The 22298-nt window shown below is 48.9% G+C and overlaps 1 protein-coding gene across 1 annotated transcript in view; it reads left to right on the forward strand.

Moving 5' to 3' along the window:
- The window catches only part of LOC132393192 (sodium/potassium-transporting ATPase subunit alpha-3), a 51410-nt gene extending 33262 nt beyond the window's left edge, over positions 1 to 18148 (forward strand). The window contains exons 15-23 of the mRNA XM_059968132.1: positions 4683 to 4833; positions 6561 to 6729; positions 7992 to 8146; positions 8603 to 8726; positions 11104 to 11249; positions 12435 to 12565; positions 13472 to 13573; positions 17300 to 17391; positions 17716 to 18148. Of these exons, the coding sequence (XP_059824115.1) occupies positions 4683 to 4833; positions 6561 to 6729; positions 7992 to 8146; positions 8603 to 8726; positions 11104 to 11249; positions 12435 to 12565; positions 13472 to 13573; positions 17300 to 17391; positions 17716 to 17744 (1099 nt within the window). The 3' untranslated portion in view covers positions 17745 to 18148. The remainder of the gene's footprint in view (positions 1 to 4682; positions 4834 to 6560; positions 6730 to 7991; positions 8147 to 8602; positions 8727 to 11103; positions 11250 to 12434; positions 12566 to 13471; positions 13574 to 17299; positions 17392 to 17715) is intronic.
- Positions 18149 to 22298: the final 4150 nt, after the last annotated feature.

The raw sequence follows: 22298 nt of genomic DNA on the forward strand, positions 1-22298 counted from the left end.
AAAGATCAAAGAATAGATCAGGAAATTATAGGGCAGCGAGTATAATGTCAGTAATGGATAAATTTTTGGAAAGTGTTGTAAGGGGCCAGATATTTAGATAGGCAGGGCCTGATTTGAGATAGCCAGCATGGTTTTGTGTGTGGTAGGCCATGTCTAATCAATCTTGACAGAGTTTCTGATGGGGTTACCAGGACAGTTGTTGAAAGAAAGACCATGGATATCGTCTACATGGACTTTAGCAGGGTAGTTGACAGGGTCCTGCAAGGAAGGCTGGTGGAGAAGGTTTAGTTGCTTGGCATTCACGATGAGGTAATAAACTATATTTGACTTTAGCTTAGTGGGAGAAGTGAGAGAGTGGTTGTAGGTGGTTGCCTTTCTAACTGGAGCCCTGTGACTATTGATATGCCACAGGGATTGGTGCTGGGCCCATTGTTTGACATCTATATCAATGAACTGGATGATAATACGGTATCCTAGACCAGAAAATTTGCAGATGACACCAAGGTTGGCAACATAGTGGACAGCAAAGAAGGCTATCAAAGCTTGCAGTGGGATCTAGGCCAGCTGGAAAAATGGCAGATGGAATTTAATGCAGGCAAGTCTGAGGTGCTGCCCTTTAGGAGGACAAACATTGGTTGGATTTACACCGTGAACGGTAAGGCACTGGGGTGTATGGTAGAATAAAGGGATCTGGGAATACAGATCCAGAATTCCTTAGAAGTGGAGTCATTAGGGTCATAAAGAGTACTTTTGGCACATTGGCCTTCGTTAATTAAAGTATTGAGTACAGGAGATAGGATGTTATGTTGTAAGAGTCCTAATGAGGAGGCCTAATTTGGAGTATTGTGTGCAGTTCTGGTCAACTACCTACAGAAAGATATCAATAAGTTCGTAAAGCACAGAGCAAAATTTACAAGGATGTTATTGGACCTTAAGGACCTGAGCTATAGGAAAAGGTTGAATGCATTAGGATTTTATTCCCTGGATCATTAGAGAATGAGGGGAGATTTGATAGAGGTATACAGAATTGAGGGACATAGACAGAATAAATGCAAGCAGATTTTTTTCTGCTGCGTTTGGGTGAGACTAGAACCAGAGGTCATAGTTTAAGGGTCAAAGATGTAATATTTAAGGGGAACCTTGGGGGGGAAATTCTTCACTCAGAGGGTGGTGCATGTATGAAAATGACGGATAAGACTATAAGATATAGGAACAGAAGTAGGCCATTCAGCCCATCGATGGGCTGATACAATTCTTCCAGTAATTCCCACTCCCCTGCTTTAACCACATACCCTTTGATGCCCTGGCTAATCAAGCACCTATCTATCTCTGCCTTAAATCCACCCAATGATTTGGCTTCCACAGCCTCTCGTGGCAACAAAATCCCTATCGTGGGAAGAGCACCTTTAAGATCCCTCTGCACTCCAATCATCAGGCACCTGCACTCCAGGATCAGGTTTAATATCACTGGCATACGTCATGAGATTTGTTGTTTTGTGGCAGCAGTACATTGTAAAACATACGAATGAAGTAAGAGAAGTAGATATGTAAGTTAAATAAATAGTGCAAAAGGGGGGGAGACACTGAGGTAGTGTTTGTGAGTTCAGTGCAGTGAGAAGAGGGCATGTCCTGGGTGATGGGGGTCCTTACTGATGGAGACCGCCTTTTTGAGGCATCGTCTTTTGAAGGTGTCCTGGATGCTTGGAAGAGTGAGCCTACAACTTTCTGCAGCTTTTTCCAATCCTGTGCCGTGGCTCCTCCATACCAGACGATGGTACACCCATAGAGCCATAGAAAAGTACAGCACAGAACCAGATCCTTTGGCCGAACTAGTTTGCACTGAACCATTTAAACTGCCTACTCCCAATGGCCTGAACCCGGTCCATAACCCTCCATACCCCTGCTATCCGTGTACCTACCCAAACCGCTCTTAAACATTGAACTCGAGCTCACACACACCACTTGCGCTGACAGCTCGTTCCACACTCTCACAACCCTCTGAGTGAAGAAGTTTCCCTTCATGTTTCCCTTAAACTTTCACCTTTCACCCTTAACCTATGACCTCTGGTTGTAATCCCACCCAACCTCAGTGGGGAAAGCCTGCTTGCATTTATCTATTCCACTCATAATCTGTGTAGCTTTATCAAATCTCCTCTCAATCTTCTACGTTCCAAGGAATAAAGTCCTACCTATTCAATCTTTCCGCGTTACTCAGGTCCTCCAGTCCCAGCAACATCCTTGTAAATTTTCTCTGTTCTTTTTCAACTTTATTTACATATTTCCTGTAGGTAGATGTAATTTTTTTTTAGTGTTCTCTTGCATTTTCTAAGTACCTCATTTGCTCCTACCTGCCTATACCTGCTATACACCTCCATTTTTTTTTCTTAATCAGGGCCTCAATATCTCTTGAAAACCAAGATTCCCAAAACCTGTTAACTTTATCCTTTATTCTGACAGGAACATACAAACTTTGTAGTCCCAAAATTTCAGTTTTGAAGATTTCTCACTTACCAAGTACACCTTTGACAGAATCTATACTTGTCAGATCCTTTCTGATACCGTCAAAATTGGTTTTTCTCAAATTTAGAATCTCAACCCACAGACCAGACCTATCCTTTTCCATTATGATCATTAGATGCTATGTGTTCCCTTACGCAAACTTTTTTCAGCTGCCCTGCCTCATTCCCTAATGGCATACTCTCTTGTTGAAACTGCTAATGAAAATTTCCTGAACTCATTTGACAAACTCTATCCCATCTAGTCCTTTTACAATATGGGGGTCCCGGCCAATATATGGAAAGGTAAAACCACCTACAAAACATAACAATGTTATGTTTTTGCAACAGTCTGCAATCTCTCTACAAATTTGTTCCTCTAAATCTTGCTGTTGGGTGGAACTCCGTTAACGTGGTCATAATTCTTATTTCTCAGTTCCACCCATAAAGCTGCACAAGATGACTTCACCAGTCTGTCCTGGCAGAGCACCAGTGTGAAGTTTTTCTTGAGTAATAAAGCCACTACTCTCCCCTTAATCTGGAACCCCAGGATACTGAGCTGCCAGGCCTGCTGCTCCTGCAACCAAGTCTCAGTATTAGCTACAATGTCATTATTCCGGGTGTTGATCCATGCCCTGAGCTCATCTGCCTTTCCTACAATACTTGCAGTTAGGTATATGCAGCTCAGAATATTAGTCAAACTATGCTCAACCTTTTGATTCCTGACTTTGTCTGAAGTTTTAACAGTATTTGTTTCCACAACCCCTCCATGATTTTTTATGGCACTCTGGTTCCCATTCCCCAACTCTAGTTTAAACACTGCCCGCCGTGCCCCCCACCCTCCAACATGCATCACTAGCAAACCTTCCTGGTAGGATATTAATACCCCTCTAGTTCAGGTGCAAACCATCTCTTCTGTGCAGGTCTCACCTTCTCTGGAAGAGTGCCCACTGATCCAAAAATCAGATACTCTCCCTCCGACACCAGCTCCTTAGCCATATGTTAAACTGTTTGATCTTCCTATTTGTGACCTCTCCAGCATGTGGCATGGGTAGCAATCCTGAGATCACAACCCTGGAGGTCCGGTCCTTAACTTAGCATCTAACTCCCTGAATTCACTTTTCAGAACCTCGTCACTCAACCTGCTCATGTCATCGGTACCTACATAGACCTTGACTTCTGGCTGCTGACCCTTCCCCTTAAGAACACTGAGGACTCGATCCAAGATATCCCAGACCCTAGCACCCAGGAATCTCATTCTCATCCACAGAATGTTCCCCTAACTAACGAATCCCTTATCAGCACAGCTTGCCTCTTCTCCCCCTTCCCTTCTAAGTCACAGACCCAGAGATCTGACCACTGTGACTTTCCTCTGCTGGGTCACCCTTGCAATAGTGATATACCTGCTGTTGTTTAACCCCTCTCTCCTTCCTGACTGTCACTCAGTTTCCCGTGTCCTGCACTTTGGGTGTAACTACCTCTCTATATGTCTTATCTATCATCCCGTCAGCCTCCCAAATGATCCGGAGATCATCCCATTCTAGTTCCAATTCCTCAATGCGTAGTGTCAGAAGCTGCATCTGGATGCACTTCTTGCAGCTGTGGTTGTCAGAGACACTGGAGGTCTCCCTGCCTTCTCACATCTCGCAAGAGGAGCATTCAGCTATCCTGTCTGGAACCGCTACTATTCTAACTTTGGAAATATAAAGAAGGAAGAAACTGGGTGGAGAAAATCTACCCACAGCCTTTTCCCTTCTCTCACTCAAGCCTCTTCCTCACCGAAGCCTTGAAGAGCTAAAACCTCAAATAACCACTCTTAACACTCCCCACTCCAACAATGGCTGCACAGTTAGAATGCTCACCACAATGCATCTGTGGAAATTTGCAAAAGTCTTCAGTAACATACCAATTCCCCTGCAACTCTGTCAGGCCTTCTTTGAGAATATAATAATGTTCAGACTCACTCTGTCCTCTATCTCCTCATAATTAGAATGCTACATCCCAGGCAATGTCTTGGGGTATCTCCTCTGCACCCTCCCCAGCACAGTCACCTATTTGCATTGTCTCCCTTGTCAAATGCTGCCACTTGCCACTGCATTTTGCTAGCTTCCTGACACCGCTGGACATTGTCTGTATTTCCCCCACTTCCTACTGTGAGTCCATCTCACCATCTGCCCTGTCCTGCAGAGACGCCAAGGCATGTGTGATCCATGGAACTGACTTGAAGGACCTCACCACGGAGCAGATTGACGACATCCTCCGTAACCACACTGAGATTGTCTTCGCACGGACGTCACCCCAGCAGAAACTCATCATTGTGGAGGGCTGCCAGAGACAGGTCAGGGGTCAGCAACCAGCCAGTGGTCATCTTTGTGGGGCGCTGTCAGAGATGGGTCAGGGGCCAGCAACGAGCCAGTGGTCATCTTTGTGGGGGGCTGTCAGAGATGGGTCAGGGGCCAGCAACGAGCCAGTGGTCATCTTTGTGGGGTGCTGTCAGAGATGGGTCAGGGGCCAGCAATGAGCCAGTGGTCATCTTTGTGGGGTTGTCAGAGATGGGTCAGGGGCCAGCAACCAGCCAATGGTCATCTTTGTGGGGCGCTGTCAGAGATGGGTCAGGGGCCAGCAACCAGCCAATGGTCATCTTTGTGGGGGGCTGTCAGAGATGGGTCGGGGGCCAGCAACCAGCCAGTGGTCATCTTTGTGGGGTTGTCACAGATGGGTCAGGGGCCAGCAACCAGCCAATGGTCATCTTTGTGGGGAGCTGTCAGAGATGGGTCAGGGGCCAGCAACCAGCCAATGGTCATCTTTGTGGGGAGCTGTCAGAGATGGGTCAGGGGCCAGCAACCAGCCAATGGTCATCTTTGTGGGGGGCTGTCAGAGATGGGTCAGGGGCCAGCAACGAGCCAGTGGTCATCTTTGTGTGGGGTTGTCAGAGATGGGTCAGGGGCCAGCAACCAGCCAATGGTCATCTTTGTGGGGGGCTGTCAGAGATGGGTCGGGGGCCAGCAACCAGCCAATGGTCATCTTTGTGGGGTTGTCACAGATGGGTCAGGGGCCAGCAACCAGCCAATGGTCATCTTTGTGGGGAGCTGTCAGAGATGGGTCAGGGGCCAGCAACCAGCCAATGGTCATCTTTGTGGGGGGCTATCAGAGATGGGTCAGGGGCCAGCAACGAGCCAGTGGTCATCTTTGTGTGGGGTTGTCAGAGATGGGTCAGGGGCCAGCAACGAGCCAGTGGTCATCTTTGTGTGGGGTTGTCAAAGATGGGTCAGGGGCCAGCAACGAGCCAGTGGTCATCTTTGTGTGGGGTTGTCAGAGATGGGTCAGGGGCCAGCAACCAGCCAATGGTCATCTTTGTGCAGGGTTGTCAGAGATGGGTCAGGAGCTTGGTAATAATCATCATTTTGGGGGAGAGCTTCCAGTGGTCAAGAACAAGCCAACTGTTTTCATCGTGGGGGTTGCCAGAGATACGTCAAGAGTCAAAAACCGGCGTGTGGTCACCCTTAGACGCACTGAAGGCCAGAGACTGGCCAATTTTGGCACCCAGAGACAGGTCAGGAGTTCAGAAATCAGCTGAGGGTGATACATTAAAAAGGGAAGGCTGGGGCAGGTGAGATTGTAGAACAATGGTGAACAGCTGGTGTTCTCTCTTTGCCTCTTCAGAGATTTGCCTCTTTCCCTTGTCTCCCCAGGATGGCGTCTCCACTCGCTTACTGAACCTTCTCCCCCTTCCTTCTCTCACCTTTTCTCCCCTCATGCACACTCTCTCCCACGTGTTCCCCTCTCCTCTCTCCCCAGAATGTTTGCATTTCTCTTTCTTACTCTCCTTCCCCTCACTCTGCCTTCCCCTCCCATTTACTGTCCCTTCCCCCCTCCCCTCTGCATCTCCCCTCAGTGCTCATTCACTCTGCGTGCTTTCTTTACCCCACCACCACTCCTTCTGCCTCCCCAGGGTAATTGCTCACTCTCTCTGTCTCATCGGGTGCTTTCTCTCTCCTCCCCGCTCCCCCCCCCCCCCACTCAGTGACTCCCCTTGGAGCTCACTCATTCTCTCTGTCTCCCCAGGGTGCTATTGTGGCAGTGACAGGGGACGGGGTGAACGACTCCCCGGCCCTGAAGAAGGCTGACATCGGTGTGGCGATGGGGATCGCCGGCTCTGACGTGTCCAAACAGGCCGCTGACATGATTCTCCTCGATGACAACTTTGCCTCCATTGTCACGGGAGTGGAGGAAGGTGGGCTCCAAACCTGAGGGGGTGGAGGGTGGGCGGTGGGTGAGGGATGAGGGGCTGAGGGGCCTGGGGAGAGATGGTATGGTAAGAATCCAGAGATGGATGAGGTAGGGGTGTTGGGAGGAGCTGAGGGCGATGAGGGACGGGCCAGGGAAGAGAGGGTGGTGAGGGGGCTGTGATAGGGGTGTTGCGGTGGGAAAGGAAGGGGAGAAGCTCAGGTGCGGGTTTGAGGGAGGGCTGGGGTGTGTATGTTGGAGGTGCTGAGTGGGTGTATAGTGGGAGGGACCACGGAGAGTATGGGTTGTGATGCTGGTGTGTGGGGTTAAGTGGAGGATGAGGAAAGACGGCATGAGGAAGGAAGGGGGGATAATGGGCAGAGGGTATTGGAGGCTGGAGAAGTCGGGCAGAGAGAGTAAGGGAGGGGTAGAAAGGGATAGGGATAGCGGGACGAGGAGGGAGGAATGGTATGGAGGGAGTTGGAATTGGTTTATTATTATTCACAAGTACCAAGATACAGCGAAAAGCTTGCATATTGTTCATACAGATCGGATCATTAGACAGTGCATTGAGGTAGAACAAGGGAAAACAATAACAGAATGCAGAATAAATTATAATAGCTGCAGAGAAAGTGCAGTGTAGTTAGACAGTCAGCTGCAAGATCTTACTGAGATAGATTGTGAGGTCCAAGAGCCTCTGGGGGACTGTTCAATATTTTTAGCAGCGGGATAGAAGCTGAGTCTGATGCGTTTCAGATTTTGTATCTTCTGCCTGATGGGAGAGGGCAGAAGGAACAATGTCTGGGGAGAGTGGAGTCTTTGATTGTGTTGGCTGCTTTACCGAGGCAGCGAGAAATGTGGATACACAGAATATGACGAGCTCAGTGTCGGGCAGCATCTATGGAGGGGAATAAACAGTTGATGTTTTCGGCCAAGACCCTTCGTCAGGATTCTTCAGAAGTACTGATGTCCTGGCCCGAAATCTAAATTTTATTCCCCTCCATAGATGCTGCCTGATTGCTGATTTCCTCACATTTTATGTGTCCGGCTCAGTATTTTCGACACCTGCAAAATCTCGTGTTTATGAAGTGTAGACAAAGTCCACAGGGGTGGGGGTGCTGAATTTCGTGATGTTCTGAGCTGTGTCCATGCAGAGTGAGTGAGGGAGGTAGGGCCTGGGGCAGTAGGAGGAGGGAGACCATGTGGAGGAGTGGACAGTCCTTACTAATTGGCTGCTGCCCTCTCGCTCTCTTTCCCCCCCTCACACAGGACGGCTGATCTTTGACAACCTGAAGAAATCCATTGCCTACACCTTGACCAGCAACATCCCCGAGATCACACCCTTCCTGCTGTTTATCATGGCCAACATCCCTCTGCCACTGGGCACCATCACCATCCTGTGCATTGACCTGGGAACCGACATGGTCAGTGTGGGGGGAATGGGGTGGCAAGAGGGGAGTGTCACACTGTGGGATGGGCGGTGGTGATGGGGGTGGGCAAGGAAGGGTAATGGGGAGGGACAATTATTGGAGGGGGGCAGTGAGGAAGGAGCACTTTGGGAGAGGCGGCAAGAAGGGGAGCGATTCGGGAGGGGTGGTGAGGAGGGAGCGCTACAAGAGGGGCAATGAGGAGGGAGTGCTGCGGGAGGGGTGGCAAAGGAGGGAGTGCAGGAAGTGTGATGTAGAGGAGTGGTGAGGGAGGTGTGCTGCAGGAGGGGCAGCTAGTGGGGGGGACTGTGGGTGTGGTGGTGGGAGGGAATGCAGGAGGGATGGCGAAGAATGGGAGCTTTGTGCTGGAGGGAGGGACGATGAGGAGGGAGATTGCTACATTTTGGATTCTTGGCCTGTGGATAACTATGAGCTTCCTGGGATGGTCTGTAGGTACCTGCCATCTCATTGGCCTATGAAGCAGCTGAGAGTGACATCATGAAGCGTCAGCCCCGAAATCCTCGGATGGACAAGCTGGTGAACGAGAGGCTGATCAGCATTGCCTATGGACAGATCGGTACGTAGGGAGCCAGAATGTGGAAAGATTTGGGCTGCTGGAAGGGGACAGAGAGGTGACGGTGAATGACTAGAGGGAAAGAGAGAGTGATTACAATGAATCAGTGCAAAGGAGAGAGAGAAGTATCAGTATCACAGTTCAGTAAAGGTAGCTACAGAGGCATGAGAGAGGAGCTGGTCATAGTTTATTGAAAGGGAACACTAGCAGGGATGATGGCAGAACGGTAATGCCTGGTGTTTATGGGGGCAATTTGGAAAGTGCAGGTTAGATATCTCATAAAGAAGAGGTATTCTACAGGGAGGATGAGGCAGCTGTGGCTGACAAGGAAAATCAAAGCATAAAAGCAAAGAAGTGGGTGTATGATTCAGCAAATATTAGTGGGAAGCTAGAGGATCGGGAACCTTTTAAGAAAACAATAGAAGTCAACTAAAAAAAATCAACTAGAGAAAAGATGATATATGACGGTAAGCTAGCCAACAATAGAGGATACCAAAAGATTTTTTCAGATGTATAAAGCATTAAAAAAAAGCTAAGAGTGGACATCAGATTGATGGAAAATGAACTAGAGAGGTAGTAATTGGGGACAGAGAAATGTCGAATGTACTACTAAGTATTTTGCATCAGTCTTCATTTTAGAAGACACTAGTAGTATGCTGGATGTTTATGAGTGTAGTTGCTATTACTAAGGGGAAGATGCTTGGGAAGCTGAAAGTTTGAAGCTATATAATTCACCTGAACCAGATAAACTACATCCCAGGGTTCTGAACAAGGTATTTGAAGAGATTATGGAGGTGTGTGAGTGATCTTACAAGAATCATTAGATTCTGGAATTGTTCTGGAGGACTGAAAAATTGCAAATGTCACTTCAGTCTTGGATGGTGGCAGAAGACAGGAAATTATAGGCCAGTTAGCATGACTTCAGTGTTTGGCAAGATATCCATTACTAAAGATGAGGTTTTGAAGTAATTGGATGCACATGATAAAATAAGCTGAAGTCAGTATGGATTCCTTAAGGGGAAGTCTTGCCTGACAAACCTAGTGGAGTTTTTTGAGCAAATAACTGGCAGGCTTGACAAAGGAGAGTCAGTGGATGTTGTTTATTTGAATTTTCAGAAGGCCTTTGACAACATGTTGCACATGAGGCTGTTAAACAAGGTGGGAGACTATGCTATTACAGGAAAGATACTAGCATGGATAGATTGGCTGACTGGCAGAAGATAAAGAGTTGGAATAGGGGGGGCATTTCTGGTTGGCTGCTGGTGACTATTGCTGTTCTGCAGGGGTCTGTGTTGGATCCACACCTTCTGATATTATACGTTAATGATCTGGATGATAGAGTTGATGGCTTTGTGAGTAGGATTGTGGATGATACAAAGATAGGTGGGTGGGCGGTGTAGGTAATACAGAAGAAGTAGGGATTATGCAGAAGGGCAGATAGATTAGGAAAAAGGGCAGAGAAGTGGCAGATGGAATACAGTGTCGGGAAGTGTACGGTCGTACACCTTGATTAAAGGAATAAAGGTATAGACTATTTTCTAAAATGGGAGCGAATTCGGTGATGAGGATTGTAAATACAATATTCACCATTCAAGAATTCAAGAGGACCAGAATATAAAAACATGATGTAATGGTGAGGATTTATAAGGCACTGGTCAGACCATACTTGGAGTATTATGAGCAGCTTATACCCAGAAAGAAAGTTCTGGCATTAGAGAGGGTCCAGAGGAGGTTCACAAGAATGATTTCAGGGATGAAATAATTAATACGTCAGGAGTGTTTGATGGCTGTGGACCTGTAGTTGTTGAAGTTTAGAAAAATGGGGATGGGGGGGGTGGCTATGTCATTGAAACAAATTGAATATTGAAAGGCCTAGATTGAGTGGATGTGAAGAAGATGTTTTGTATAGTGGGGGAATCTAGCACCAGAAGGCACAGCCTCAGAATAGAAGGACATCACTTTAGAACAGAAATGAGGAGGGATTTCTTTAGGGTGGAAAATCTGTGGAACTTATTTCCACAGATGGCTGTGGAGGCCAAGTCATTTTTAAAGTGGTGGTTGATCATTTCTTGAATGGTAAGGGTATCAAAGTTTATGGGGAGAAGGCGGGAGAATGGGGTTGAGAGGGAAAATAAAAGATGGAATGGCAGGTCGGACTTAATGGGCTAATTGGCATACGTCTGCTCCTACCCCTAATGGTCCTATAGTCTCCCTGTCTTGTTCCCCATTTGGAAAAGGTAGTTCTTTGCCCCTTTTGGGTCTGTAGCTCAGAGTGAGGGTCAAGGTGGAGAGATGGTCTAGGATGCAGCGTGGGAACTATATTCAGGGGGTGCATTCTGTGTGAAAGATGTGATGGTCTTGCTTTCTTGCCTCTCTACAGGAATGATCCAAGCCCTCGGAGGTTTCTTTTCATACTTTGTTATCCTGGCAGAGAACGGCTTCCTCCCAAAAAACCTGATGGGGATTCGACTGCACTGGGACGACAGGAATGTCAATGACCTGGAGGACAGTTACGGACAGCAGTGGGTGGGTAGGAACTCTGACTCCCCCAACCCCAACACCGCCCCACAGCTGGGAGCCCGCAGTAATGCCCCTGCCCTGGGTCTATGTGATGGGATGGTGTGGAGGGAGACGCACTGTGTTTGACCCCAGAAATCTGTAATTGGACAGTCGAGCGAAACTTAATTCCGTACCTGACCCCGGGAGTGTGTGATGGGATGGTGTAGAGGGAGCTTCACTCTCTATCTGACCCTGGGAGTGTGTGATGGGATGGTGTAGAGGGAGCTTCACTCTCTATCTGACCCTGGGAGTGTGTGATGGGATGGTGTAGAGGGAGCTTCACTCTCTATCTGACCCTGGGAGTGTATGATGGGACGGTGTGGAGGGAGATTCACTCTGTGTCTGACCCTGGGAGTGTGTGATGGGATGGTGTAGAGGGAGCTTCACTCTGTGTCTGACCCTGGGAGTGTGTGATGGGATGGTGTAGAGGGAGCTTCACTCTCTATCTGACCCTGGGAGTGTGTGATGGGATGGTGTAGAGGGAGCTTCACTCTCTATCTGACCCTGGGAGTGTGTGATGGGACGGTGTGGAGAGAGCTTCACTCTGTGTCTGACCCTGGGAGTGTGTGATGGGATGGTGTAGAGGGAGCTTCACTCTCTATCTGACCTTGGGAGTGTGTGATGGGATGGTGTAGAGGGAGCTTCACTCTGTGTCTGACCCTGGGAGTGTGTGATGGGATGGTGTAGAGGGAGCTTCACTCTCTATCTGACCCTGGGAGTGTGTGATGGGATGGTGTAGAGGGAGCTTCACTCTGTGTCTGACCCTGGGAGTGTGTGATGGGATGGTGTAGAGGGAGCTTCATTCTCTATCTGACCCTGGGAGTGTGTGATGGGATGGTGTAGAGGGAGCTTCACTCTCTATCTGACCCTGGGAGTGTGTGATGGGATGGTGTAGAGGGAGCTTCACTCTGTGTCTGACCCTGGGAGTGTGTGATGGGATGGTGTAGAGGGAGCTTCACTCTGTGTCTGACCCTGGGAGTGTGTGATGGGATGGTGTAGAGGGAGCTTCATTTTGTGTCTGACCCTGAAGGGTAAGATGGGACAATGCGGAGTGACCCTTCCTAAACTTATTTATGCTCTTTGTCTGTTTATTCTCGCCCTCCCTCTGCATCCCCCTTCTGCCCCTCCCTGCCATGGGCTTGTCACGTGCAGACATATGAGCAGCGTAAGATTGTGGAGTTTACTTGCCACACGGCTTTCTTCGTCAGCATTGTGGTGGTGCAGTGGGCTGACCTGTTGATCTGTAAGACCAGGAGGAACTCCATCTTCCAGCAGGGAATGAGGTGAGTCACCAGCAATCTGGGAAACTCCCCCCTGCTGCATAGAGAGTGATGCACTGAGGGGCTGTGAGGAAGGGGCGCCATGGGAGAGGCAGTGATGAGGGAGCACCGCGCTGATGGAGGGGCGGAGAGGAAGGATGGAGTGCTGTGAGAGGAGGGGGTCAAGAATGGGGTTGCAGGGTGGCTGAAAGGAGAGGAGAATTTGGGGGGTGAGAGGGTGCGAAGTGGGGAGAGGATAGGCGGAGACGAATGCAGGAAAGGCAGTCAGGTGATTTGGTGGGCTGGTGTGAAGGAAGGGGTGAGTGAGATGATTTGTGGGTGGGGGTTGGTATGAGTAAAGGAGTGCCCCAGGATGCGGAAATGGGCTTGTGGGGGTGTGTGAGGTCAGGGCAGGGGGTAGGGAAACAACGAGTGGTAGGATGATGAGAGCAGGGTGGGGAGATGGGAGAGGGATGAGGAAAGGGAGGGGGAGGGGTAGGAGATGGGTGTTTGGAGTGAGTGAAGAGACCGATGGGGTGAATGAGGAGATGGAAGACTGGGAGAGATGAGGGGAAGTAGAGAGGAGGTGAGATGAGGTTGTTGTGGGTGGGAGATGTGAAGTTGTAGGGTATGAATGAGGGGGCAGGGGTGAACAAGGGGATGGAAAAGCAGATATGTGGGGGTGTGGGAGGGGAGAGATTCAGGAGAAGGAGCGGGCTTGTGGTTGAATGAGGGGTTAGGAGATAGGGAGGGGTGTGGGATGAGGAGAGTGAGGGTGTTGGTTGGGTTTGCAGAAGTGATGGGGTGGGTGGAGTGGGGGGGGGGGGGGATATGGAGACCTGGGGATGAGGAGGGGTTTGAGAGAGGGTGTGGGTAAAGAGATCCATCCACTTTCCTCCCCCTCCCTCACTCGTGTTCTGCTCCCGGCAGGAATAAGATCCTGATCTTTGGCCTTTTCGAGGAGACAGCACTGGCGGCCTTCCTCTCTTACTGTCCCGGCATGGACGTCGCCCTGCGGATGTATCCCCTCAAGTAGGTGCTGGGGCCTTAAGCTTCTCCTTCCCCTTCCCTATCCTGCCATCCCTGATCATTCCCCAGCGCAGACTTAGGGTGGGGACAATGTAGGGAGGTGGATGGTCGGGGGGTGCGTTTTATCCAGTTTGGGGTGAAGGTGAACTTTGGGGTGGGCGGGTGCAAAGACATGGATGGTGTGTGTGCAGATTTGTATCAACGTTAGAGTATGAACTCTCTCAGGACAGTGCCCGGGACAGATATCGAACTGAGGTCTCCTTGCCTCTCCGGATGGAGGAACGGAGCACCAATGGTCAGGTTTCTACACCTGGTCATCCAGCCCCCAGAGGCAATAGAAAGCAGGTGGCCCTTCAGTCCGATTTCTCCATGCTGGCTGTGATGCCCTCTAGATCACGCTGCCCTGCGGTGAGAGTGGGCATGCTAACTCCACACATTCTGCCCTTCTGTCTCTCTCAGCTTGAGTGTGGTCAGTAGCTGTGCCTAGAGCCACGGAGGCTTCCTGAGTGTCTACAGTTTCTGTCTGTCTGTCAATGAAGTGCAATTTGGTCCGGGGGGAGTTGGGTTAGAACATAGATCATAGAAGGGTACATCACAGTGCCAACCTGTTAACCCGGTCACAACCTGCTAACTCTCCCCTCCTACACAGCCGATAACCCTCCATTTCCCTACATCCTTGTGCCTCTTAAATGTTCTTGATGTGTCAGTTTCTACTGGGAGAGCATTTCAGCCACTTACCACTCTCGGTGTTTTTTTAAAAAAAGCCTATCTCTAACAACCTCCACCCCCCTAAACTTTCCTCCACTCCCTGATGGCCTCAGATATTGGCCCTGGGAAAAAGGAGCTGGCTGGCTATCTATGCCTCTCGTAATCTTATGCAACTCTATCAAGATGCCTCATCCTCCAAGAGAAAAGCCTAAACTCACTCAACTTTTCCTGATAAGACACGTTCTCTAATCTGGGCAGCATCCTGATAAATTTCCTCTGCATTCTAAAGCTTCAATATCTTTCCTTAACTGAACACAATGCTCCAGGTGTGGTCTAACCAGAGTTTTACAGAACTGCAAGATTACGACGTGGCTCTTAAAATCAATTCCCCAACTAATGAAAGCCAGTTCACCATGTGTCTTCTTAAACACCTTATCAACTAGCAGTGGACCTGAATTCTGAAGCCCCTTTGCTAAAGTTGGCCGAAATGGTCTGGAGTATGGCACAGAGGCACAGGGTCCCACTTAGGACAACCTCTGCACACATCCCCTGTGCTTATCGATCCTACCCTGCACTGCATGGTGACTGCCTAGCTCTGCAAACACCGCTCCACTTGTTCTGTGCCTAAAGTTCAAAGTACATATGTCACCATATACAACTCTGAGATTCCTCTTCTTGTGGGCAATCACAGCTAATACAAGAATCACGATAGAATCAGTGAAGGATCAAGCCCTGCAGGACAGACAACAACCAATGTACTAAAAAACAAAAGGTGCAAATATAAAAAATAGAGCAAAAAGTAAAGTATAATAATAAAAATACTAACAAATAAATAAGCAATGAATATTGACAAGCTGACACTTTAGGGATATTTAAGACTCCTTTAGAGTGAGTCCAGTTCAGTGGGAATAGTTACGTAAGTAACGGAGTGAGTGAAGTGATCCCCTCCGGGTCTACAGTCTGATTTTTGAGGGGGTAATAACTGTTCCTGGATCTGGTAGTATTGGTCCTGTGGCTCTTATATCTTCTTCCTGATGGCAGCAGAGAGAAGAGAGCGTGGTCTGGATGGTGGGGGTCCTGAATGATGGATGCTACGTGACAATGCTCCATGTAGATGTGCTCAGTGGTGGTGAGGGCTTTACCCGAGATGTACTGGGCCATATCCACTACTTTACTTTTCCATTCAAAGGCATTGGTGTTTCCATATCAGGCCGTGATACAACTGGTCAATATACTCTCCACCTCACATCCATAGAAAATTATGAGAGTTTTAGATGACTTGCCAAATCTTTGCAATCTTCTAAGAAAGTAGAGGTGTTGCTGTGCTTTCTTTGTAAGGCACATAACCTGCTGGACCCAGAACAGATCCTCTGAAATAGTAACACCAAGGAATTTAAAGTTGCTGACACTCTCCACTTCTAATCCTCTGATAAAAACTGGCTCATGGACCTCTGGTTTCCTCCTCCTGAGGTCAATAATCAGCTCCCTGGTCTTGCTGACATTGTGGGAGAGGTTATAGCATTGTGCTTTAGCACCACTCCACCAGATTTTCAATCTCACTCCTATGGGCTGATCCTTCTTCAGTACCTTAAACATTGACTATTCATTTCTGAGGAAATCAAGGATCTAGTTGCACAAGGAGATATTAAAGCGGAGGTGTTGCAACTCATTGATTAGTTTTGAGGGGATGATAGTATTTAATGCTGAGCTGTAGTCAATGACAAGCATTCTGAGGTGTGCATCTTTGCTGTCCAGTTGTTCCAGGATTGAGTGAAGAGGCAATGAAATGGCATCTGCTGTGACAGTAGGCAAATTGAAGCAGATTCAGATCGCTTCTCAGGCAGGAGTTGATTTGTTTCATCACCAACATCTCAAAACACTTCATCACAGTAGATGTAAGTGCTACTGGACCTTAGTTATTGAGGCAGATTACCATGTTCTTCTTGGGCACTGGTATAATCGAAGCCTGCTTGAAGCAGGTAGGTACCCCAGAATGCCAAAGCAAGAGGATAGAGATCTCAGTGAACATTCCAGCCAATTGATCAGGCCTTTGGTACTTGGCCAGGTGCCCTTTCTAGGCCGGATGGTTTCCATGAGCGCACCTGCCTGAAGAATGCTCTTACATCGGCCTCAGATACTGAAATCACAGGGTCACTGGGGGCTGTGGAAGTTTGCAAAGGTGCCTCCACGTTGTGGTGGTCAAAGCGAGCGTAAAAGGCATTGAGCTCATCTGGGAGTGAAGCCTTGTCACCGATGCCACTTGGTTTCACTCTGCAGGAAGTGATAGTGTTCAAGTCCTGCCAAAAGCTGTCAAGCCTCCTTTGGTAATACAGGTTTAGTCCGGAATTGCCACTTTGCACATAAGGTGGCTTCTGGAGATCATACCTGGATCTCTTGTATTTAGCTTGGTTGCCAGACCCGAATGCCACTTATCTGGCCGTCAGCAGATTGCAGATTTCATGATACATCCAGGGCTTCTGGTTAGGGAAGAGTGAATAATTTTGTGGGGACACACTTGTCTACAACTGTTTTTTCATAAAGTCTGTGACAAGCATGGTGAGTTTGTTTGAATCCTCTGAGTCCTTGCACATGGCCGAGTCCACCAATTCAAAGCAATCCCATCACTCTTCCTCAGCCTCCTGCTACATTTGTTGTCCCTATTTCTGGAACCTTGCTCTTCATCCTCTGCCTGTATGCAGGGAGAAGGAGGGCAGCTCAGTGATCAGATTTCCCAAAATGGGATAGTAGACATTCCTAGCTGTGGTGTAACAGTGGTCGAGTTTGTTGGGACCCTTGCTGTGGCAGGTTATACGTTGGTGACAACTGGGCAGAGATTTCTTCAATTGTGTTGAGTTCCATCCAGCCAAAATAGGTCCTGATGCACGTTGCTTCAGACGCAGCTCTTCGAAGCATCTTTTTGCAGATGCTGCATTTGCTGAGGTACTGAGGCAGGGCTGGGGGGGAGCTTTCTCTCACTGCTCAACCTAATGTTTTCTCTGCCCTCCCTCTCCTCAACTACAGACCCAACTGGTGGTTCTGCGCATTCCCATACAGCTTCCTGATCTTTGTGTACGACGAAATCCGAAAGCTCATTCTCCGCAGGAACCCAGGAGGTGAGGATGTATGCCAGCACGAGTGTGCCTATGTTTTGAGTAGGTGAGACCTGTCCCCAGCGGGGGGTCTGTGTGAGTGTGTGTGTGTGCTTTTCTGTGTGGGGTGGTGTATATCTGTTTCTGTGTGGGGTATTTATGCTCCCTACGTCATCCTGGAGCAGTGGGATCTGGTGTTGGCTGTCTGAATCACAGATATGTGCGTTGAACGCTGGGTTTGTTCTATGGGGTGGTGTATACTCGGGACTAGGAATGTACAGGTAGGCTGCTTGCTGGACCATATGAATCCCTTCAACTAAATGCTGCCTCTGCCCTTGTGTTCCACAGGCTGGGTGGAGAGAGAGACTTACTACTGAGACCCCTCTGCCCACATCTCCCTCTGATCTCCCCTCTCCCTTTCGCCCCGTTGGAGGAACAACATCCAGATGGGAGAGACCTTGGACTTCTTACCTCGGAACCCTCCACAACCCACTCCATCTCATCCCTGCTGTGTCCCCCCCCACATCCGGCCAGAATGTTGTTGGAAGCTGCAGTGTGTCGCGGTGAGACGGGAACCTAACCCCACTTCATGTTCCTGGTTCAAGATGAGAACCCTGACCCCCAATTTGCTGCCCTGATTCGCAGTGAAACTCCTGATCCCAAATTACACACAGACCCCCTTTTCTTACACGTACATGGACAGACCACTGACTCAATATTACATGGGCTGCTCAAGATTCCTACACGGACCTCGTTCCCCCCCACCTCCCCGTCACATACAGATCCCTCCCCAATCCCATACTTGCCTCCCTCCATTGTACCTGTCCCCTGCCACCAACCATGAATTGTTCTGTTGAAGTCTCTTTGCCTGCTTCCCTTCCTACCGCTGTGCCCCGACGAGTGCTCCCTCACTCTGTTTCAGAGCTGACCCTGTTCCCCCTCCCTCAGTCACTCAGTGATTATGCCCCCACCATCAGCCTGAGTTCAGGCTCGTTGGACAGACCATGTCCCGATTTGGCACTACCCTGACCCGTCCCACTCCTGGATCCATGATCTTCACCCCCAGGCTCAGCTGTGATGTGATGTTTTAGCCAAGCAGACCTCGAGACCATGAGTAACCTTGTCTTCGGCTTGCACTAAGGGCCCCGGCTCAGCGGGAACTTCTGCTACTCCCCCTCCACTCCTCTCTGGCATCCTCCCCAACACCCTGGAATAGGCCACAGACTCACCCTCAGTGCAGCTTCGAGTGGGTGGAGCCACCTCCCCGACCATCAGAGGCCTGTGTTTGGACTCGCCACAGAACCAGGCACGATCCCCCTACCCTGCGGTCGACCATCGTGCAACCTGTGTTGAACAGCTTGAAACACACAGCAACCTGCATTGGACAGCAGCCTGTGTTTGACTGGTGCACAACCCACCGTAGTCTCCGTTTAACCAGTGCGTGACCCTGTACGGTCTGCGTTTGACTCTTCCCAAGGCCTGTGCTAGGACACTCGGGTAACACGGATCTCGGGCTGGTTTGGTGCAACTCCTTGTGCTGGAGCTTCAGGGTGCACGTAGGATCAGGACCGAGAGGAGCCAGCCTCTCCCTCCCCCAACTCTCCAATCTCTCAGCCTCTCTCACCCCAGTCCTGGGGTGTACCACTTTGGAAAGACAGGCAGAGACCATTTCCCTCTCTCCCACCCACCACCCTCTGCACGGTGAGTCTCCAACCTGCAGCATAGTACCTTGGCCCACTCCGTGTCAGTGACAGCTCTCCCGAGCAGTGACATGAGAATGTTGCTCCGTGCAGTCTCCAGGGAGATCTTCTCCCCAACCTTTCCCACCACCGGGGATCTCTGGGCAACTCCAGTGGTTGGTCCCCCTCATCTCCACCCTCTCTGGGACGTAAGTGTGCACCTCCTCACCTCACCGTACCCGTTCCACCCTTGGGACACCAGGTTCCCTCAATCTCTGGGATAGGTGCGTGCACTGTCCTAAGCCTTCCCAGCCCCCCCCCCCCCTTGTCTCCCTGGGACACCAGGGGTCAGCCCTTCTCCAGATGATCGATGGTTTGTGTAGGTTTGTATTGTTGTGATTTTGTTGCCCCTCCTCCCACCCATACCCATCCTCCCACCCCTCCAAACCCCCTGTGCTTGCTGTCCGACCTGTGTAATTAGAACCAAAACCCCCTCAGCCTCCCCTCCCCTCCCACCCCATGGCATCTCCTACCGAGGGAATAAAACTGACTGTTTAATATAACTACTCTCTGCCTCTCAATTTATTTTTCTGCCTCGAGGCGGGGTTAATTTGGTAAACCGCTGCAGATCGGGCTGATTTGAGCAGAGCAGGGAGTGAGCACATGGGCAAAAGGCTCTTTACAGTCAGAACGGTTTACTGTCACTGACATTAGTCATGAAATGTGTCTTTGTGGCAGCAGTACAGTGCAGGCATAGAAGATTACTAGAAGTTACAATAAGAACTAAAATAAATAGCCCAAAAGGGGAGCAGTGAGGTAGTATTCATGGACGTTCAGAAATACGATGGCAGAGGGGAAGAATGTTGAGCCTAGGTTTTCAGATGATCTGAAAAGGGGGCATATCCTGGGTGCTGAGGGTTCTTAATGATGGGTGCTGCCTTTTGAAGATGTCGAGGGTTTGGAGGGTTGTGCCCATGATGGAGCTGACTGAGTCTGCATCCTCTTCGGATCCTGTGCCTTGGAGCCTCCCTACCAAAAGCTGATGCTCACCACAGTGCTCCTGTCAACATTTGCTGGAGTCTTTACGGACATACCAAATCTCCTCAAGCTCCTAGTGAGAAATCCCTTCATTGTAATTTTTGGGCCCAGGATAGATCTTTTGAGATGTTAACTCCCAAAATGTTGAAGCTCTCCACTGTTTGACCCCTCATTGAGGGCTGGCGCACGTTTCCTGACTACTCATTCTTGAAGTCCACAGGTGGACTCTCTGACCACCTCTGCAGGATGCGGCGAGATACAGTCAGGCTGGGTATGTGGAGATTCATATTCATATACCACAAAAACAGGCCTTTCAGCCAATTCATCCATGCTGATTCTGTTGTCCACCAAGCTAGTTCCATCTGCCTGCATTTGGTCTGTATCATTCCAAAGCAGGGGCTCCTAACTGCTGTTAATGACTGTCCAAGTATCTAAGAGTTACAGGAGGCAAACAGGTTCTTTGGCCCAGCTGGTTTGACCCAGTTGCCTGCCTGAATTACTCCTACTTGCCAGCATTTGGTCCATGTCCTGAAAATTCAGATTCTGAAATCCCTCAAAAATACCTATTCATGTCCCTGTACAAATATCTTTTAAATATAGTAATTCTACCTCCCCTTTATCACTTCCTCTGGCAGCTCATTCACACACGTAAAACTCTGTGTGGGAAGCCTGCTCCTTGAGTCCTCTTCAACTAAGTCTTTCCCCTCTCATCTTAAACCTGTACCCTCCCCTGGGGGAGGGACTGTGAACCATCCTGCTTATCTACATCCTTCATGATTTTATAAGGAATGGACACTGAGTGCAATGAGCAGGGGAATTATGCTCCAAACATTCACTGGACAGACTGACTGCACTGGAGGGGCTCCAGAGGAGGTTCCCTAGGATGTTGCCTGGAGATCATTGGAGAAGCCAGGTCTGTTTTCCCTGGAGCTGAGGAGGCTAAGGATGCAGTTGAAGTGTAAGAAATGCAGGCTATGGAGAATGTCACAAACACAAACACGGGCCCTGATGAAGGGTCTTGGCCCGAAACATTCAACTATTTACTCTTCTCCATAGATGCTGCCTGGCCTGCCGATTTCATCCTGATTGTGTGCGCGCGTGGCTATAGACAGGATAATCTGCAGAAAACATTTTCCTGTGTCAAAGGCAAATAAAACTAGATGAGACAAATTTCAGGGAAGGGAGTAAAGATATAGAGGGGATCTGAGGGGGACCTTTTCCACCTAGGGAGTACGAGTACCTGGAACACGCTGCTGGGGAGAGTGGTGGAAACAGTCACTGACAGCATTGAAGTGATTTGGTAAACACTTGAATCCCTAGGCATGGAAAAGTAGGGACCATGATGGGATTAATACAGATGGGAGCCCACTGGTTGGATATGGTGGGCCAAATAGCCTTCTTCCATGCTATGATGTGGCAGGCTGGGTATCATGGGGAAAAATGTGAGGGCAACAACTCGGCTGGGAAAAGCACTTAGCTGGTATATCAGTATTAGTATCTCACATACTGAGGCACAGGACATATGGTACACTAAATGCATTACAGGATACTAGAATTCACCAGTCTTTACTGTGAATTTATGTAACATCAACCCTTGACAAAAATTGACATCAATACACACCTTTTGCAATTTTTATTTGTTTAATTATTTTTGCCTCTCGTAAATTCTCTGAAAGTTGTGAAGTCATGTTGCAACTGCATAAAACTCTAGTTAGGCCCTACCTGGACTACTATGTGCAGTTCCAGTCACCCGGTTACAGGAAGGATGTGGAGATCTTTCAGAGGGTGCAGCAGAGGTAGACCAGTTCGAGCTTATGTGCTGTAAGAAGTGGTTTACAAACTTGACTGGGCTGTTTTCTCAAGAAAGGCAGAAGCTGAGGATTGACGTGATAGAAGTTGATATATTAAGGGTTTAGAGAGAGTAGCCTTTTTCCAAGGGAGGTATTACAAGCAGAATTAAAAGCAGGGCTGTATACAAGTAGAGGCAGTGTGTCATGAGACTGTCAGGAAAGACAGGCAGATGATAGGACAAAATTGCAGTTACTTTATTGTCACCAAACAATTGATACTAGAGCATACAATCATCACGGCGATATTTGATTCTGCGCTTTGTGCTCCCTGGAGTACAAATTGAAGTAAATATAATAAAAATTTAAATTATAAATCATAATTAGAAAATAGAAAAGAGAATGTAAGATAGTGCAAGTCAGGTCC

This window comes from Hypanus sabinus, chromosome 1 (genome assembly GCF_030144855.1).
Source record: "Hypanus sabinus isolate sHypSab1 chromosome 1, sHypSab1.hap1, whole genome shotgun sequence".
In the NCBI taxonomy this organism is placed as follows: Eukaryota; Metazoa; Chordata; class Chondrichthyes; order Myliobatiformes; family Dasyatidae; genus Hypanus; species Hypanus sabinus.